The sequence below is a fragment of the Artibeus jamaicensis genome, unplaced genomic scaffold, assembly GCF_021234435.1.
Source record: "Artibeus jamaicensis isolate MK-2021 breed Jamaican fruit bat unplaced genomic scaffold, CSHL_Jam_final contig_415, whole genome shotgun sequence".
NCBI classification, from domain to species: Eukaryota; Metazoa; Chordata; class Mammalia; order Chiroptera; family Phyllostomidae; genus Artibeus; species Artibeus jamaicensis.
Genome location: NW_026521823.1, coordinates 40,791,688 through 40,809,085, shown reverse-complemented (window position 1 = coordinate 40,809,085; position 17,398 = coordinate 40,791,688). Strand labels below are relative to the sequence as shown.

General features: G+C 53.9%; 1 protein-coding gene across 1 annotated transcript; it reads right to left on the bottom strand.

Annotated features, from left to right (window-relative positions):
- Nucleotides 1-895: 895 nt before the first annotated feature.
- SERTM1 (serine rich and transmembrane domain containing 1) lies at nt 896-3,434 on the bottom strand. Its single transcript, XM_053665464.1, has one exon. The coding sequence runs from the start codon at nt 3,425-3,427 to the stop codon at nt 3,104-3,106; it is 324 nt and encodes a 107-aa protein (XP_053521439.1). The 5' UTR covers nt 3,428-3,434; the 3' UTR covers nt 896-3,103.
- Nucleotides 3,435-17,398: the final 13,964 nt, after the last annotated feature.

The following is a 17,398-nucleotide window of genomic DNA, read 5'->3' as shown; positions in this document are numbered from 1 at the left end:
TGCCCTTGGACTCGCTCACCTGCCCCCCACCTCCCGCCCCCATTCACCCGTCACACGCACCCTTGGGCCTTCTGTCCTCAGGGGCCCAGGCCCCGGGAGACGAGGCCCTGGAGGCCTGGGTCCTGTGTGTGGTCCCCACTGGGACAGATGCCACAGGACTTTCTAGAAGAAAGCAGGACCTGGCATTGCTTTGAAGGGCAAGTCTCTCGGATGGGGAGAGGCTAGAGATGGTGGTCCCCTCCAGCCAGGCTGCAGTTCCCCTTCGGTTGTGGGAACGGGCGTGTTAATACACAGGGGAGACTGTTTAGTCTCCCTCGATCAAACCATGTGGCAGCCCCACCCTCTGACCTCCTCTTGATCTCCTGAGCGTGGCGCTGCGGGGGCTGGAGGCACACGACCTTCCTCCCCGCCCTTGTCCCCAGAGCCCGTGGCAATGGCAGGCAGGGCCTGGAGCCCAGACCCCAGCAGGCAGTCCGCTGGCTTGGTGTGCAGAGGGACAGGTGGCCTGGGCAGTGGACAGAGGGAGACCTCCTGTCCACCACAGACACACCTGAGAGGCCCATGTGGCCCCTGCCCTGCCACGGCATGTCCCACGGACCTGGAGCGTCCTTGTAAAACACACGGGCTCTCTGTGGCCCGGGACCCGGGTCTTTCCCAAGCCTGCGGTCCCTCTCCAGATCAGGGAAGGGTGGGACTCACTGCCCCAGAAGGTGATGACTCGTCCGGGGGGAGGGATGGTGGTGGCAGAGGCTGCCTTTGGGCCACACGATGCCGACTCTGCTTTAAGAGGACAGACAGACAGGGAGTGACGGAGAAGCCTCCTCAGGGGAGAAGGCTGTGGACCCGCCGCAGTAAAAACAGCGAGAGGCGGAGCAGGAGTTCGATAAGCCCAACTTCTTTATTCGTGACCCAGTCTCCCCACTTTCTGACGCAACACACACTCACCTGCGCTCTGTTACCCCAGCAAGCCCCAAACCACAGGCCCTCGCTGACCTCTCCGACTGTGGCCCCCAATCTCTCTGCTTAAACTTGAGTTTAAAAGTAATTCTATTGTCAGAAACCTTGATGTCAATTCCAGAGTGAAGTTAGCCCTCAGAACTGATCGTACTCTGATTGTGCTGTCCTGTGGCAAGCTTGTCCCTTTATCTTTAAAAAGCACTTCATCTCGGGCCGTTCTTCCCCGGTGACCAGAACAGCACAAGATCGATCAAAGAGCAGAAGTGATCCCATGGATGCCTCTGCGACCCTGCGTGGCTGTCACCTGGCTTCTAGTGGGGAGTGAGGGACGTGGGCTCCTGTTCTGAGAAGGTGCTGCACCTGCGGGTGCCGACAGCACGGATGGTGACCCCCCCGCCCGGGGACCCCCAGTCCGGCATTGGGTGGCGCTCCAACACCTTCAAATGGCCGAACGGGCATACTCTGCCCACTTTAGGGCGGCGACTGTCCGTGGGGCCCACGGTGTGGGGGGCCTTTCTGGGGCAGGAATAGCTGCACGTGGCCTGTCTGCAGTGGAGCCGAGGGTTAAGGAAGAGAAACCCAATCTCCATCACCGTCCTCGCTCCAGAACGACGAGCACATGCCAGGGAAGCACTGCATCCTCGATCCCTTCCCAGGCGCTGGGTCGTGTGGCTGCACCGTCGATCCACGAGGTCTGTCGTGGTGACACCTCTTGAGACCGGCAAACAGTCCAAACAGGAGCGATCCTCCGGCTGTCTGGGGAAGACAGGCCTCACGGGGGCGGGCAGTGGGCTCCGCAGGCTGGACGAGCTGCGCGTTTTCACTGTGGGCCATTTCCTTTTAAAATTGAATTGAACTGCTCAATCTGGAGAAGCTGCCATTTGTTTGCTTTGCTTTTCGGGGCAGCTTGGTCCCTCCACCTTCCTTGTCTGCGCCCTCGAGCTCGCCCAGGTTCAAGGACAAGCCCTGCGCTCGGACCCGCGGGGCTGCCTGCAGCGTGGGGGGGGGGGAGCTGGGGCCCTCAGTGTCCAGCGGTGGCCGTGCAGCTTGGGTCTCTGTGACGTTTACCGCACACCCACCTCCTGGAACCCCACAGCGGAGCATCTCGCCAGCACACAGCTGATCCCCAGAGACACGTGACAGTTGCGGGGTGTCCACAATGCCAGGTGCGCTGGTGATGTCATGGCTGGGCTTAGTCCCCTGATGAGAATGAACCACCACCCAACACCTTGGAGCCGTCGTGTGACTCTGCGCTGAAAGGACACAGACTAGGAAGCTGGGTGCAGGGGCGCACGTCACTGCCGGGAGTTATTACTGCGTAAAAGCGCCGCCCAGTGACCGTCGTCCACAGGCTTAGCTCCTGCTGACCGGTGGCCCAGGTTTGAAATTGCAGCTTCTTGGTTTGGCTCTTGGTGCCTGTCTCAGCGGTGGGGGCAGCAGTTTCGGGAAGAGCCCAGGCTGCGCAGCGTTGGGGCTGTAAGGGAAGGGACAACCAGAAGGGGGGATGCGCTCGGACATCACGGACCGCACCGTGGCCCATGGCCTGGCGGCGAGAGCCCAGCTCCTCCGAAAACCTTCCCAGCACGACCTCCTCCGCCGGTGAATGCCATTCTCACCTGCTACCGTGACATTCACAAGAACATTCAGCGGAGCTTTGCCTCCAGTTTTAGAAACGTGATGCATGAAATCTACACTGATTTTTTAAAAAAACATTTGGTGTTTTTTCCTTTACTTCTTAAATATGGAAACTATCTTGTCATTAATTCGGGCTCCACTGTGTCTGGTCCTGCGGGCTCAGTGGACTTCCTAGTCGTGTATGAGAACGAAAGGCAGGTCCCACACCCACCACCCCGCGAGGCCCCCCGGGGGACTTCCGCGTCAGGTGTCCAGCAGAGGGGCATGAACTTGACCTCCCAGAAGCGCACTCAGGATCCATCTGGGGCTTTGTGTGGGACTCTATCCCTCAGTGGCTTGCGCCCATGTGTCAGCCTTAGTGTCTCCAATCACAAAGGACAGGGATTGTGAGTGGGGACAGGAGTGGGGGGAGGAGCAGAAACAGATCTGCCTGGTTGACAAGAAAGGGTCCTTTCTGTCCTGAGGCGACCCCCCCCATCAGGGACAACCGTGACTGGGCCGTGCGTGCTGGTCAGGAGGAGAGGTTGGAGAACGTGGACCTCTGGGAGGAGATGCTGCAGACCTCCAGGTTGGCGAGGGAGCTGCCGGCGTCGCTGGGGCACTCGGGGCGGGAGGAGCCGGAGGAGATGGCGTTCTTGAGCCTCTGGAGGGCGACGACCAGGAGCAGGAGCAGAAAGGCTAAGAGGCTGAGGAACATGGACACGTAGACATAGACACTGGACAGGCGGCCGGGCGTCGGGTCCACCGAGGTGGACAGGGACGTGGGGAAGAGCTGGAGGAACGTCCCGTTGTCCGCGCTGCCCGGGAACACAGAGGAAGGGGCCGCGCCGGACATCCTGCGGCAGGGCTCACGCGGGGGTCGCAGGGGACAGAAGCGGTGGCATTGTTCTCCCGATGGCTGCGGCCGAAACGTGGGGCAGCTGAGTCAGCACGACAGCGTCGTCTTGGTTTTCCGATGGAGGCTGCGGGGATCAGGCGTCCGCCGACCCTGGGAAAAAAAACAAAAGCCCACAGGTCTGCATGTGTTATTCAGAAAATGCCACATCCAAACCCCACTGTCAGTCTTCCCGTCAGGAAGGCTTCACTGTGACACCTCGGGGCGGGGGGGGCAGCTTGTGTCTTCACAGCACCCATGTGCTGCCAACATGAGCTTCTATTTGGTCTCCGCGGTTCCTCGAGGCACTGAGGATAAAATGACACTTCTTCTTTCCGTGTATTTTTTCACGTTTTTTAGTTGTCGTTCAAGTGCCGTCGTCTCTCGTTCTCCTCCACGGTAAAATGCATTTCTGATGTGTGCCCCCCAGTACGATGCTCCGGGCGGACGCTCCGAGAAGGGGACCCGAGAGGTGAGCAGCAAACCGCCCCCGGCAGGGAGCTAGCTGTGCTCACTGCACAGCACCCGCCCAGCCCAGACCAGAGTTCCCTCCCGCCCGACGTGGAGCACCACCCCGTGAACACCTGGAATTCGCCGCTCTGTTCATAAAACCTCAACCCCAGGGACCGTTTGCACCGCCTCCTTTCCTCCGGCTCTGCCTACACATTCGGTGCTGCGATGCGCAGGAAGCTGGATCAACTCGGAGCAAAGGTCGGCTTTCCTCTGAATGTCGGAAAGAGGGCGAGGTTGCTCTCCACTCTCGAAGTTTTGGCCTGAATTCTTCATTTGGGGAACCTGGGCAAACCGCCTGCATTTTCTGGGCTTTTTTTTCTTCTCCTCTGTAAACTGTGGCCCCGGCCCCACCTCCTGCCCGGGATGCGGGGCCGAGATCATAGACGTGGAAGCACTTTGTGAATCGTGAAGGGTGGGGCCAAACTGAGTGTGTTCCTCGGCTGTCGGGTGTGAGAAGGGCGATTCTGTCCCCGCCGGCAGCAAGGGAACACTCTCGACCACCCCTGCCTCCTCACCTGGTCCCGGCAGGACCCCCAGGAGCAGAGTGGGGCTGAGACGGGTCCCCAGGCTCCAGGCGTGGGTGCAGCATGTCCCAGATGCCCTCGCCTCTGTGACTGGAGGTCACCCTTGGTTTCTGATGGGCCCACTAGCTCCCTCCGTCCATCTGGGGGGCCCAGGACACAGCCTGGGGCAGGAGGTGGGTCGCCATAATACGACTCTCTTTCTTCTAAGGATGGAAAAGCTGCCTTCCTGGCTCCTCACGGCAGCCGATGGTTGCGATGCAAATCTCGAAATCTCTTCGCGTGAGATGCAGAGAAATGCTTTTGTGCCAACCTCCCTGCTGCCTGGGTTTCCCTTTTTCTAGACTCCGCCCTGCCTTGCGCCTCAGAAACCCGCCTTTCCCTTCTGCTCTCCAAGTCTCACGGGGCGGCTGGTTAGTTGAGGGCCCGACGCTGGCCTCCGGCCTGAGCAGAGCGGCACCCATGATCCCTGGGGAAAAGGGACACTTCTGCGAGGGCCGTCCCTCTATGGTGACACCCAGGCTGACGGTTTCACTGAGCTCCTCTGAGTGGTGTCTCGGTGTGTAGCTCCTAAAGTAAGTTGACTCCTACTCATTTGGCTTTGCCTGGTGATTTTAATTTAATTAGGCTGCTCCGGTTCCTAACAATCCCTAAATAAGAGACGATCGCGCCGCAAATGTGTTACACGGATTTGGCAATATCTTGCCTTTTACAGCACGTACACATTCATCTTCACGGAAAACAGGAGTCTCAGAGGCAGCGTGATGTGTGGGGAGGGAAACCGGGGGACAAAGCTCCCGGCTGAATCGGAAGACAGGACTCGGGAGAAACAAAGAGGCTCGTTGATTTGACGAGGTAGCATCTAATCAGAAGCTACGCCAGGACGCTGGGCTTCTGCACCCCCTCAGCCTCGTCCCATCTGGTCTCAATTGTCCTGTTGTTGGGGAGCAGGGCTTCCAGAGTCTCTCTTTCTAGCGTGGGCGAAGAAAAAGGCAGGAATGATGCACTTGGCGCGTCCCCCGCCGACCGCTCGGTGAGGCGGGCAGAGTGGGGTTGCGGCTCCCCCTGGGCCGGGCAGGGAGCTGGGCCGAGAAGCCTGGGCGAGTGGCTTGGCGTCCACCGCGGGGCAGGGGCTGAGAAGTGGCTGGAGCCCATGCCGGTACCGTGTCCTTGGTTCTGGCAAGAAGAGAAAAAGACTCGGGGGACGAGTTCCTACCTGTCGCTCCCCCAGGACAGGCTCACAGCTCTGTCTCGACATTTCTGATTTCTCCTTGGGACAATGATACTCGTATTTCCTCCCCTTCCAGGAGGTTCACGGTTGAGATGTGGCCACTTGTCCATAATCTTCCTTAGCAAAGTGTTGGGGGGCAGCCCCCAAGGGAGGTCCTGGTGGCAGTTCTTTCCGACTGCCCACCCGGGAAGACCAGAGGGACAACCAAGTCTCGGCCGGTCCCACGGCCCTGACACGGGCAGCTGACATTCAGCTGCAGTGGCCGAGTTTGCTAAAAGCCCCGCTCCGCCCCCAAGCCTGTGTCCTGTCCTGGGGGTGGGCTGTGGGTGCAGACACTGGAGTATCAGCACTTCGGTGACAGCCCACAGCTGGTGACCGACTGGACTGCAGGTCACAGCACAGGCATCTCTGCACACGGCACACATTCCAAACACACACCCTGGAGATGTGACAAGAGGCCCACTGTGCGCCAGTGGCGGTGGGATGTCACAGGGGAAAGTGTCTGTCCTGGGAGGACGGTAGAAGCGACCTTGTGTGCGGGTCTGACCCTCAGTGATGCCCTGTCTCCTTCAGCTTTAAATCCCCCTGCAGTGTTTCAGGCCTAACAGTACTTCCCGAACACCTCTCGACTTACTGTGACACATACGCGTGTCTCATTTCGCTGTCCGGCTCCCAACGGCACGGTATACACGCCCCGTTAGAGATCATTTCGGGCTGACGACATTCTCACCGGGCGGAACAGCCCAGGCCGGCCTCAGCTCTGTCCCAGCCACGTCCCAGGCTGCGACCTGCGTTCACACGCATGTCCACGTGAAGGACGACTGTTCGAAAGGCTCTTTGGTTGTAGGAAACCGGGACGAGCTGCTTTGCCCATCGCAGACGCCACACGAGGGCGCCCTGGCCGTCGTCGGCCCTTTATCCCCCCACCCTGCCGGGCCGTTGTCCAGAGGGGTCCTCCGCGGCCATGGTAACGATTTCATGACGTCGTCCCCGGACGCAGTGGGATGTTCCCTTCCACTTGACAGGTGTCAACTTCGATGCGGTAATGTGTAGTTCGAGGTGACAGATTGGTTCTCTCTGTGGACACACAGAGACCACTGTTTTCAGAACCTAGAAGGGTCCCTGTCACAACTGAGCAAAGCTGTTTCGGTCCCAGTGGGACGTTGGTCCTCGCATGACTGAGTGAGGGGTGGTCAGCCAGCTCTGGGACAAGCCGCCCACGGACAGAAGGGCTCAGGTGTTCAACAAAACTCGGGTCTCAACTCTCCACCGACAACCCTGCCGTGGGATTTTGTTTCCCATAAATTGCTTCTCCAACGGTTTTCTGAAATGAATGGACTCCGAGAACGGCAGTTCCACTGCACTTAGAAAACGGCACGTTTTGTGTGAGGTGTTGCCGTCCCCCCCCCCCCGCGTCCGCACGCTTCCTCCCCTCTCTGCGCTTTCTCCTTGCCTGTGGCCCTTTAGGTCATGCAGGTGACAGAAGGTCGGTGCCAATCATACGTACTTCCCGCGCCCTCTTCTCTAAATGAAAGTCTTCACCTGCAAACTCTTACCTGCAGCCTTGCAATAGTAACAGCCGAGTTAAGTATCTTCCATTTATGCAGAGCTGATTCAGCCGTCCATATACTTGCCTACTGGAGAACCGCTCTTACTTATCAGAACAGTTCTTTAGAGAGTAGGATTTTGTATGAAATGAGAACAATCTCGTTATGATCCTTTGTATCAGCCCCATAAAAAAACAAAACCAGTTAAGGAAATACCCTGAGTCCATCTGCTGTCAAATACTGAACCAGAGAGAAATGGGGAAGATGGAGATTCTGAATAATGCCCCGGAATTCATGGGCCTGGGCTGCATGATGAAGGGCCGAAAAGTGACAGTAAGAGCCCACTCTACCCACTGCTCAAATGAATGGTCAGAAAATACAGTCTGCGCTTTTTCACAGAACAGTGGTGGAAATTAAAGAAAGGGCTAAGTGATCGCCTGGGCTCTGTGCGTTATTCTGGAACCCGCCTCTGGGACGTTCAGGAGGTGGTTTGGATCCCGGCCAGCCTCCTCCGCCTCTGGCTTTCCCTGACGACTCCATCTGCGAGCCAGCCACAGGCCCACAAAGATACTCCCTCAGCACAATGGTTACATGTTAGGTAATAATCCAATCGAGTACACAGATTATTTTGTTCTAACTCTTTAAAAATTAGCCGCCCACACAAGGCATAATTCACAGAATATAACATTCTTGATATATAAAACGGTGCATTGAGTGAAGTTAAAAACACAGACAATATTTCAAAGGGGAACATGAGCATACCAGTTTTATCATCTGGCTTGTGTAGCCTGGAGGGAGCGTTTTGCGTGGTGTGGGAAGATAGCTCAGCCTCCACGTGGAAAACCAGGGGGGAGCAAGTGGCATGCAGGGCCACACCCACAGAGAGGTTTTCCCTTGCAGAGTCAGGCCTGCATTGTACCTAGACTGCTATGAGACTTTCTTTTCTAAAACTCCCTCATCCTGAATTGAGGCACAAGGGCTTACTGTGACTTCCTAAAATCTGAGCTAAACCTCCCCAGTATGGAATGTGATGAGTTCAACCACTTTTCCCCTGGGTCTGCAACATCCTTCTCTTTGAAGTAATTAGCAGCATTCTTCCCTTTGTTATCTGTAAAAGGGAGTCCCCTGCAGTGAACCTGTGCATAGTAAATGAGGACTACCCTCCATGTAATGTGCCCAGAAAAGCAATAAAAGCCTGTTCAGGGAGGGGCCAGGGCCCTCTCTCTCTCTCTCTCAGAGAGTGGCCATGCCACCCCTTTTTCTCCGCAGGACTCTGCAGTCTGTGTGAATTTGTCTCTTGCAGCCACGACCCATGGATCCTGCCAGCCGGGACCTGCATCAGCAGCCTCCAGACTATTTATGGACACGAGGTCCTTTGCATTGCTTTGGCTCAGTTTTCAGGGGAAATCAAACTACTGTGTTATTCTTCATAAATTTTTGCTATGTTTATATTCTAGGTGAAGATTTTTTTTACGTCCAAATCTCTGCCTTAGTAAGGATCATTGTTTTTAAATGCTGCCTTAGAATAAGAATTTAAATAGATAGTTTTCCAGACAAAAGGGTCAAAAGTAAAGCCTGGGAAGGCTCTATCCTGGGCTGGGGGGAGACTGGACCCATCTTGGTTGACAGAATTGCCTAAATCAAAATGAGAAAAGCTGAGAAAACAGACAGAAGAAGATGCAGGAGGATGGAAGCCACTGTGAGCGAGCGGGAGAAAGGTCACTGGCTGGACACTTGGGGTAAAGAAAAAGCAAACGCCCGGAGAGATAATGACTTGATGGCCGTAGGCGAGGGCGAGGTGGGTCAGCTGGAAGAAAGAAGGTAAGAAGCAAGACTGGCCTTCCAAGATGTCACAGCATTTTTAATGAGACCTTTTGGATTCGCCTCTTGTCCTCCACCCAGCCCTGATCTTCCCTGTATATTAAGAACAGCCTGTTTAATTCCCGCGGTGGCCAGAACTGGTTAAATCATAGGGTTAGTACAAAAAGGCATGCTTATTTTTAATCAGCCCAGAGGACTGTTTTCCTCTTTTCTGTTGTCGCTCATTCTGCCTCCACAGTTAAAGTAATTTGTATCTAATAGGTATATTTTTGTCCAGTCAGGGAACACTCATAACAGTCCCCTTACAAGAGATGAGATTTGGAAAGATTTTATTCTTGTGATTGCCACAAATCTTTTTCCTTTGAACCTTTCCAGGAACACAAAGGGGTGTCCCCAAGCCCCTCCCTCAGGCCCCAGGGCCTTCGGGTGCTTTCGAGGCTGTTCCAAAGGAACTGGGAGGAGCCTGGGCGTCTGGTTCCTGTGCCACCGCGTCCGAAGCCCACTCTGCACATAAGCAGGTTCCTCAAACAGGGGCCGCCACGGGCCCCACAATAAGAAGGGCATGCGCGATTGCCTCACCCCACTGCTCCCCCTTATTCACCCACCCGTGCCCCAGGTCACCCCTCATTGTCATCACGGGTCCCCCTTCCTTCCAGTTCCCACGGGCATCCAGGCCGGCATGTTGCGTGAGGACCTGCACGCTCACGCGTGTGTCTGTACGTGTGTCTGTGGTGGCTCTGGTGCATTTCCTTATCAGTGCTCATCCGCCTCCCGGACTTGCCCCTCACAAGAGGGGGTGTGTGTGCTAAATACTTCGTTCAGTTCGGACGTTGAACCCCAAACTTCATTTCCACTTAAAATGTCTTGATGACCGGGGCCCAGGGACAGAGAAACAGAAATTATCTAAAGCATCCAGTTCTCTATTTTGCCCGAAGAGCATTGCAAAGACCAATAACCATTCCCTGTCCACAAAATCACATTTGTAGGTACAATTTGGAAAAGAAAAAAAGATGATGACATAAGTTGTCTGAAAAGAAGTTCAGTATTTGTAAATTAATTAAGTCACTATACCTATCCCTGCTGGCAACTATGGTCATGCATTTCTTTTTTTAAACTTTTTTGTTGACTTGAGGGAGCGTGGGGAGTGGAGAGACAGACATTGATTCGATGTTCCACTTATTGACACGTTTATGGGTCATCTCTTGTCTGTGCCCCGACCGGGGATCAAACCCACAACCTTGGTGTGTCGGGACGACGTCCTAACCAAGTGAGCTCCCCAGCCAGGGAAGTCATGTATTTCTTTGAACTAAGATGCTTTACATGCTATTTCTTAAAAATAAACTGGAACATCGCAAGTCTGTGTAAGTGATTGAAGCCTGGCATCTCCGCTGGGATCAAGTCCACGGAGCCTTCCACACGACATTTTTAATGAAGGCACAGCCTTTGCCTCAATTAATGAACCACTGTCCCTCCGAATACAGCCACAAACAGGGCCTCGCTGGTCACGTGGTGTGCGAATCACCCATCTCTTCTGGCCGCTGGCCCATGTTCCCTGTGACGTACGCACGGGGACTCTGTCACACGAGTTCTCTCATTCTCTCAGTCCCCCGTGGCTGGCCGTCAGAGTGCAGGGGTGGCCCCCACTGGGAAGAGGGCGGTTCCGAGAACAGTGGTCACTGATTGGCAGTTAGGACAAGTGTCGGCCGCCTCCCATTATTTTGCAGTCGGCCGGAAACCCGGAAAGGAGTAGGGTGTAGATGCCACCTTGTTGTGAATGACATTGTTATTTATGTAAACAACATTGATATAAATGTTATAAGTCACATTATTAGGGCAAGTAGGGAAATTCGACATAGGCTGAACATTAGATAATTGTGTTATATCACTATCAAATTTCCTAAGGTGACAGAGGAGAGTGTTCTTGTTATTTGGAAATGCATCTTGAAGTTTATAGCCATAAGTATCCTCATGTCAACAACTGACCCTCAAGTGGTTCAGCTAAAATGAAAAAAAAAAATGCAGTCGCCCCCTCATCCTCGGTGGGGTGCATCCCAGGACCCCCGGTGGCTGTCTGAGAACACAGTGTCGAGCCCTGTGTAAACTGTGTTTTTGCCGTACAAACACACCTTTTCACCTAAAGGAACCATTCCCTTTCGGCCTCTTTCGGCAGGTCTGAGTTGTGAGCATCGCCCCCCGTGCTTCGGGGCCACGATGAATCAAACGAAGGCGACTGGACCGGAGACGGCTCCTCGGGGGCTGGTGGGCGGGGAGCCCACGGCGGGGAGCGGCTGGAGGAGGGGGCTCCGCGTGCTGGGCGGGACAAAGTGAGAAGACACGAGATCTCCACACGCCCCTCGGGATGGCGTGCAACGTGGGACACGCTTATTTCTGGGGTTTTCCATCTCATGTTTTCAGACCGCAGTTGACTGCGGGACAAGAGAGGGAAGCTGGGGACACGTGGGGACAACTGGACACAGACACACAACACAGCACAGAAGGTGATAAAGCAAAGGGTGTGGACACGTGAACAGCTTGTCTGGGAAAGGACGTGCGGTTGTCCAGTGCTATCTTCACACTTTCCAGTGGGTTTGGAATTTTTCAACATACAAGTTGGAAAAACCCGATTTCTTCCCATGGGTGTCAGGAACTGTGCTTGCTATAACGAGCAGCCAGTAAAGCCCAAACGTTAGAAGCTGCTAAAGAAATGAAGAGGCAGAAACGTGACTTTTATGGGCCCTGGGGAAGTTTGCCCACTGCCGTCACAGGTCATCACTGGCAGCGTGGCTGAGGCTCCAGGGAGGGACCCGGACGAGTCAGGAACAGAGAGAGGTGACGTAAACATCCGTCCCACCAGGACCCAAAGCGCTCTCCGGTGACTCTGAGGTCACCCGTGGGCCAGGACTCCAGGTACAGCGGGGAGGGCGGTTACCGGGAAAGAGGACCTTGCCTTCTTTGACAGGAAGGCGAGTCCCCAGGTGGGGTTTGGAGCAGCCCTGCCAACCCTGGGTCCGAACTGAGCAACGAACTTGCCTTAAGGCCTCCCCCTCCCCCTCACTCCCTCTCTCCCTCCCCCTTCCGGGCAGCACAGTGACGTCTGGTTCACAAAGCGAGCGTCTCCACGCCCCGGTCACACGGAACAGAGCGACACAGCAGCCTACCAAGTGTGGGAGGAAAGCCCGTCCCGACAGCCTGCGGTCATTTCAGAGGACGCACGGTAACCAGACTCTGTCAGAACGACACGGCGGCACAAGAGGGGCGGCTTCCATTCCCCCAGAACATGCTCTGGCTTAAAAGTGCAAGGATGCAAAGTTGGAAAATAATGAGGAATTATTTGTCCAAAACAGATGACCACACGGTGACCTATAGAAAACAGTTATACGATTCTTTTAAAAATATAAGCGAATAGGATTTCTTTCAAGGCAATCGTGTGTATCTTTTATTCAAGACTTAACTGACCTTGACTGTGCCCTTGGTCAAGGCCACGCTCTTCACCTGGCCCTTCTAGGCTGGGAGCCTGTGTTTGTTAGGTGTTTGTAGAAATAGCCACAGTGTGACATGCACATTCCCAAGTCTCTCACCGCTCCCCTATCGCCTCGTAGTTCTCATTCATTTCAGGGGCTGGGACGCACGAAGCTGGAGGAGGGACGGAAGGTGGAGGCTGGACAAGAGGGCGGCAGGCCTGTCCCGAGTCCTTGTCTCCTGAACGTGACGGGCAGGGCGCGGCAGGGCCAGGAAGCAGGTGCGGGAGGAAGGGTGCCCAGCTGCGCGGTGTGGGGGAAGGACCGGCACGCGAGCAGCCGGTTCGGATGAAACAGAAGCGTGTGCTCGTTCTGTGTGCGTGTTTGTCTGGGTGTGCAGGCGGGGTGCGTGCATCTTGTCTCTCATCTTCACGGTTCTTCAAGGTCGTTACTATGACACCTCCCTTTCACAGGTGGCAAAATGAAGAAAGGTCGGCCCGAGCCCACCCAGCCACTGAGAGACAGGGTGGAAATTCACGCCGATGCCCGTAAGTCTCAAACTCTGTCCTTTGCACCCCTTCTCTCCCAGGGGTCTTAGGGTGATAACGGCCTGTCTCATGGTCATTAGTGCCATCCACACGTTTCTGCTCTTACTGCCTCCTTCAGGCCGGTGGTAGGATTGCGTGCTCCCATCCCTTCTGAATTGAGGGTGCCCACATGGCTTGTTTTGGCCATGAAGTGTGGGGAGAGTGCCCTGCGCCTCTAGGGTAGAAAATGCAACACCCAGTGTGAGACTGGCCACAGCCCTCCCCTCTGCTGCGGCAACAGGGGCAGCTCCGTCGTGGGGGTCCTGGGTGACACCTCAGAGCGCCTTCACCCCTCCTTGCTGGCCTTGTAAATACTCAGTCTGCACACCGAGTGAGCTCCCTCGTTGTAAACGATTGGCCGGCCTGAATCTTCCTGTCCGGGGACGGCGGAGGCCATGGTGGGTGTTCAGGGGGCGGCTGCAGGGAAGCGGAGTCCTGAGTGCACCCGAGAGCCGCATGAATCGTGTGTGCCACGTGTGAAAACCCCGAACAGCGCCGGTGAGAGAGAAGGTCTCACGGGATGTCTCGGTCACCTTTCATTTCACGTAACAGTGGGAGCTACAGTCGGAACGTAGTCCTTGGCAAGTGGGAGCGTGATGATGGGGTGCCGACCAGCGCCCACTTCGACGTGCAAACGTGGTTTCAGGTGAGAACAGGTGAGGCGTAATAAAGGTAGTGGGGCCAACTCATGATCCCACCGGGAAATACAACAACTCACTACACAAGTATCGGGACAGTGGCATTGCTTGTGGTTACGGAAAACTCTGTTCTTTGGTGCCTTTGGTTAATTATTCGACAGATGCTTATCAATTATGTGCTATGAACAGGAAGGTGATCAAATATTATCACTAGGTGCCTGAGTCTGAGGCACATATAATTTTTGTAGTGACCACTTTGAATAAGAAATCTCCTGGTGCAGCCGCTGTGGGAAGCACTATGGAGGTTCCTCAGAAAATTAAAATCGAACTGCCTCATGGCCCAGCAATTCCACTGCTGGGAATATATCCCAAGAAACCTGAAGCACTAATCTGAAAGAATGTAAGCACCCCTATGTTCACTGCAGTGTTATTTACAATCGCCAAACTCTGGAAGCGGCTTGGCATGTCCACAAGCGGACGAGTGGATAAAATAGCTGTGCTACATCCATCTACACAGGGAACATTAAGTGGCCGTAAGAAAGAAGGAAATCCTAGCTTTTACAACAGCACGCACAAATTGAAGGACAGATTGAAGGAAAGTTTTCCAACCTAAAAAAAAAAGCCAAACCAATACTACAATAAATGTTAAAGAAACTTCTTTAAGAAGATGAAAATATGAGTAATAAGGTGGCAGTAACTACATATCTACCACCAATTATTTTAAACGCGAATGGATAAAATGCTCCAGCCAAGACACATGGCGGCTGAACAGACAACCGAACAAGAGCCTCGCATGTGCCGTCTACCAGAGACTCAGTCCGGATGGGGAGAGGCGCACCCAGACTGAGAGGGAAGGGGCGGAGACGGGGTCTCACGGAGATGGAAATAAACAAACAAAGAGCTGGCATAGCAATATTTACACTGGACAAACCAGACTTTAAAACAAACGCTAGTAACAAGAGACAGAAGGGCCCAGCAATTCCACTTCTGAGTGTTTACACAAAGAAACCCAAACACCACATTGGGGAGATGTAAACCACCACGCATGCACAGCAGCGTTATTTACCACGGCCACGGAGCGGACGCGACCTGGCTGCCCCTCAGTAGGTCAGTGGATAGAGAGACAAGCGGTGCGCACATACAATATGACGGACGTGGTTCAGCCGTAAAAACAAGGGAATCTTCCGTCTGCAGCCACACGGTCGGACCCCGAGGGGGCCGTGGTGAGTGAGAGAAGGCGGAGCCGAGGAGACAAGCGCCAGACGACTGCACTTATGTGTGGAATGCAGACGACAAAATAACTGAAGGAACAGAACAGAAACAGAGTCGTGGACACAGAGAACAGACTGATGGCCGCCAGGTGGGAGGGGGTGGGGTGAAAATGGTGAAGGGATTAAATAGTGCAAATCAGTAGGTAGTTACGGAATAGACACTGGGATGTAAAGTGCTACACGGGAGGTGGAACAAATAACACTAAAACTAAATGCGGTGTCGGATGGACACGAGATTTATTGGGGTGCACACTCCATAAGTTCTATCATAAAGTCTGATCACTGGATTAGATTTCATGAAACCAATATTTGCATATCAACTGAAACTCAAAAATTAAAAAAATTTCTTTTAAAAAAGGACAAGAAAAACAAGTTATTCAGTTTCTTTTGTTCTCCAGGGGTTAATTCATCATGTAAATCAAAATATATGCCCCTTTCGGGGTCCCGTGGACAAATTGGAGGCCCAGACTGGATCCTGGAGAGATGAGGGGACTGAGCAAAGGCCCCCAGGAAGCCCTTCAGCTGAGCCAGACCCACTTCCTCGGCGGGGGGTCCCTCTGAGGGTCTGCACACCGGTCAGTCCATCAACATTCCACCATCGGTCTTAAAGGCACCGTGTCTTTAGCACTTGACTCATAAAAACCAAGGTCAAAAAGCTCACCAAGCACTTCTTATACGGAATTGTTCCAGCCACAGGGGGCCATGGCATACAAGGAGGGCAGGAAGAAGGTATTAGCAAATACATACATATATATTTTACCTGGGTTCTATTTACATGGTTGTGTCAAACTGAACACATAAACATGAACATATTTATGATTTGTGTACCTATATGTTAAAATCCATAAAAATGGTCTTTTAAGGAAAATCACACGTGTAACATCTACTACTGGTTGAATGGATTGTGCGAATGCTTCCTTTTTCACCCCAAAATATATGGCATTGTAGGCTAACCATGGAAATAGTGAGCACTGAGAACTCGCCCCATGGGAACAATTCGGTCTGGTCTGAAGGGCACCAAGGCGCACACCGGAGCTCCGAAGACAGCGAGTGTCGAGGAGACGATGGGGGAGTCGCACGAGGAGGATTCTGCCGTGGCGAGAAGGCGTGTCTTCTCTAATGTGCACTGAACACGCACAGCCAAGTCGAAAAGCAAGCTTCGGGGCGGTGCCCCGCACAACTGCCGTTTTGCACAAAGCACCGCCGCCAGCACTTACTCCGCGCGCACACACACACACACACACACACACACACACGCGGCCCCCAGGGTGTGCCATAGCCAACGTGGCAAAACCAGACTGAACTGAACAGGCATCAGGCACCACGCCGTGCTCCACGCGTTTGTGTTAGGGTCATCGATGGGGTGGGATCATATTCTAGTCCGTGCACGTCTGTACTTGAATTTTGCTACGAAGACCATGTCTTGTGTAATAATCAGGAAAAACAGTGAAGGTTTTTCATTAATACGTAGAAATAAAATCCCATTAGAGCACACACAGTGAAAATGTAATTGGTTTCTCAGCTTAGAATTCCTTCAGCTCCTCCCTTCCACCTTCCCTCCTTTTCTGAACTATATGTACTTCATGCCGTCTTTTAAATTAGTGCCTTTCTTTTTGAAGTGAACCTTTTCTCTCAGAGTTGCAGACCACTGGGCGGGGCCAGAAAGCCAGCCCTCGCACTGGGTGCTACGGTCGGGTTTTACGGACTCAGCAAATGCTCCAGCGAGGAGCTGAGATGAGCAGCCCCTCTGCTCGTGGGGAAATTGAACGCGACTCAGAGCCGGGGCTGTTTAACGGGCAGCAGTGCACAGGTGACCAGACTGGCGGGGCAGGCTAATCAGAAAAGCTGCTATTGTGGCTTCCCTGTGGGCAGATCTGTGTGTGGCGTGTTCCCCGAGTGAACTGCCTTAGTGGTTTATGTTTGAGTTGTTTTCCTGTCTGTCAGAATCTGAAGGAGGTTCTTCCAGCTGCCGGACTTGTTGTCTACCATCAACAATCGTATCAGGTGTGTCTCCTCAAGTCACCCTTTTTAACAACTATTACAGGTTTGTTACAACTGTTACACCCGACTCTCTCACGGTTGTCTTTAGGGATCTTAACGCCAAAACAATCGGTTCCGTAACACCAATCGTCAATCTGGCCGGAAAGACCCCGCTCTTCACATGACTTAGTAGATGGCAGTTTAGAGTTAGGAATCAGGGAATATTAATGACAGTCTTCCCTGCTCCCGATGAGAATTCAGAGCTTTGAAATGTTGGCACCGGGTCGGCAGGACTGTGCCCTTTTGTGCAGAGAGGCCCTGTGACCTTGCATGTGGCCACTTGAGTTCTCGGAATCCCTATTTTT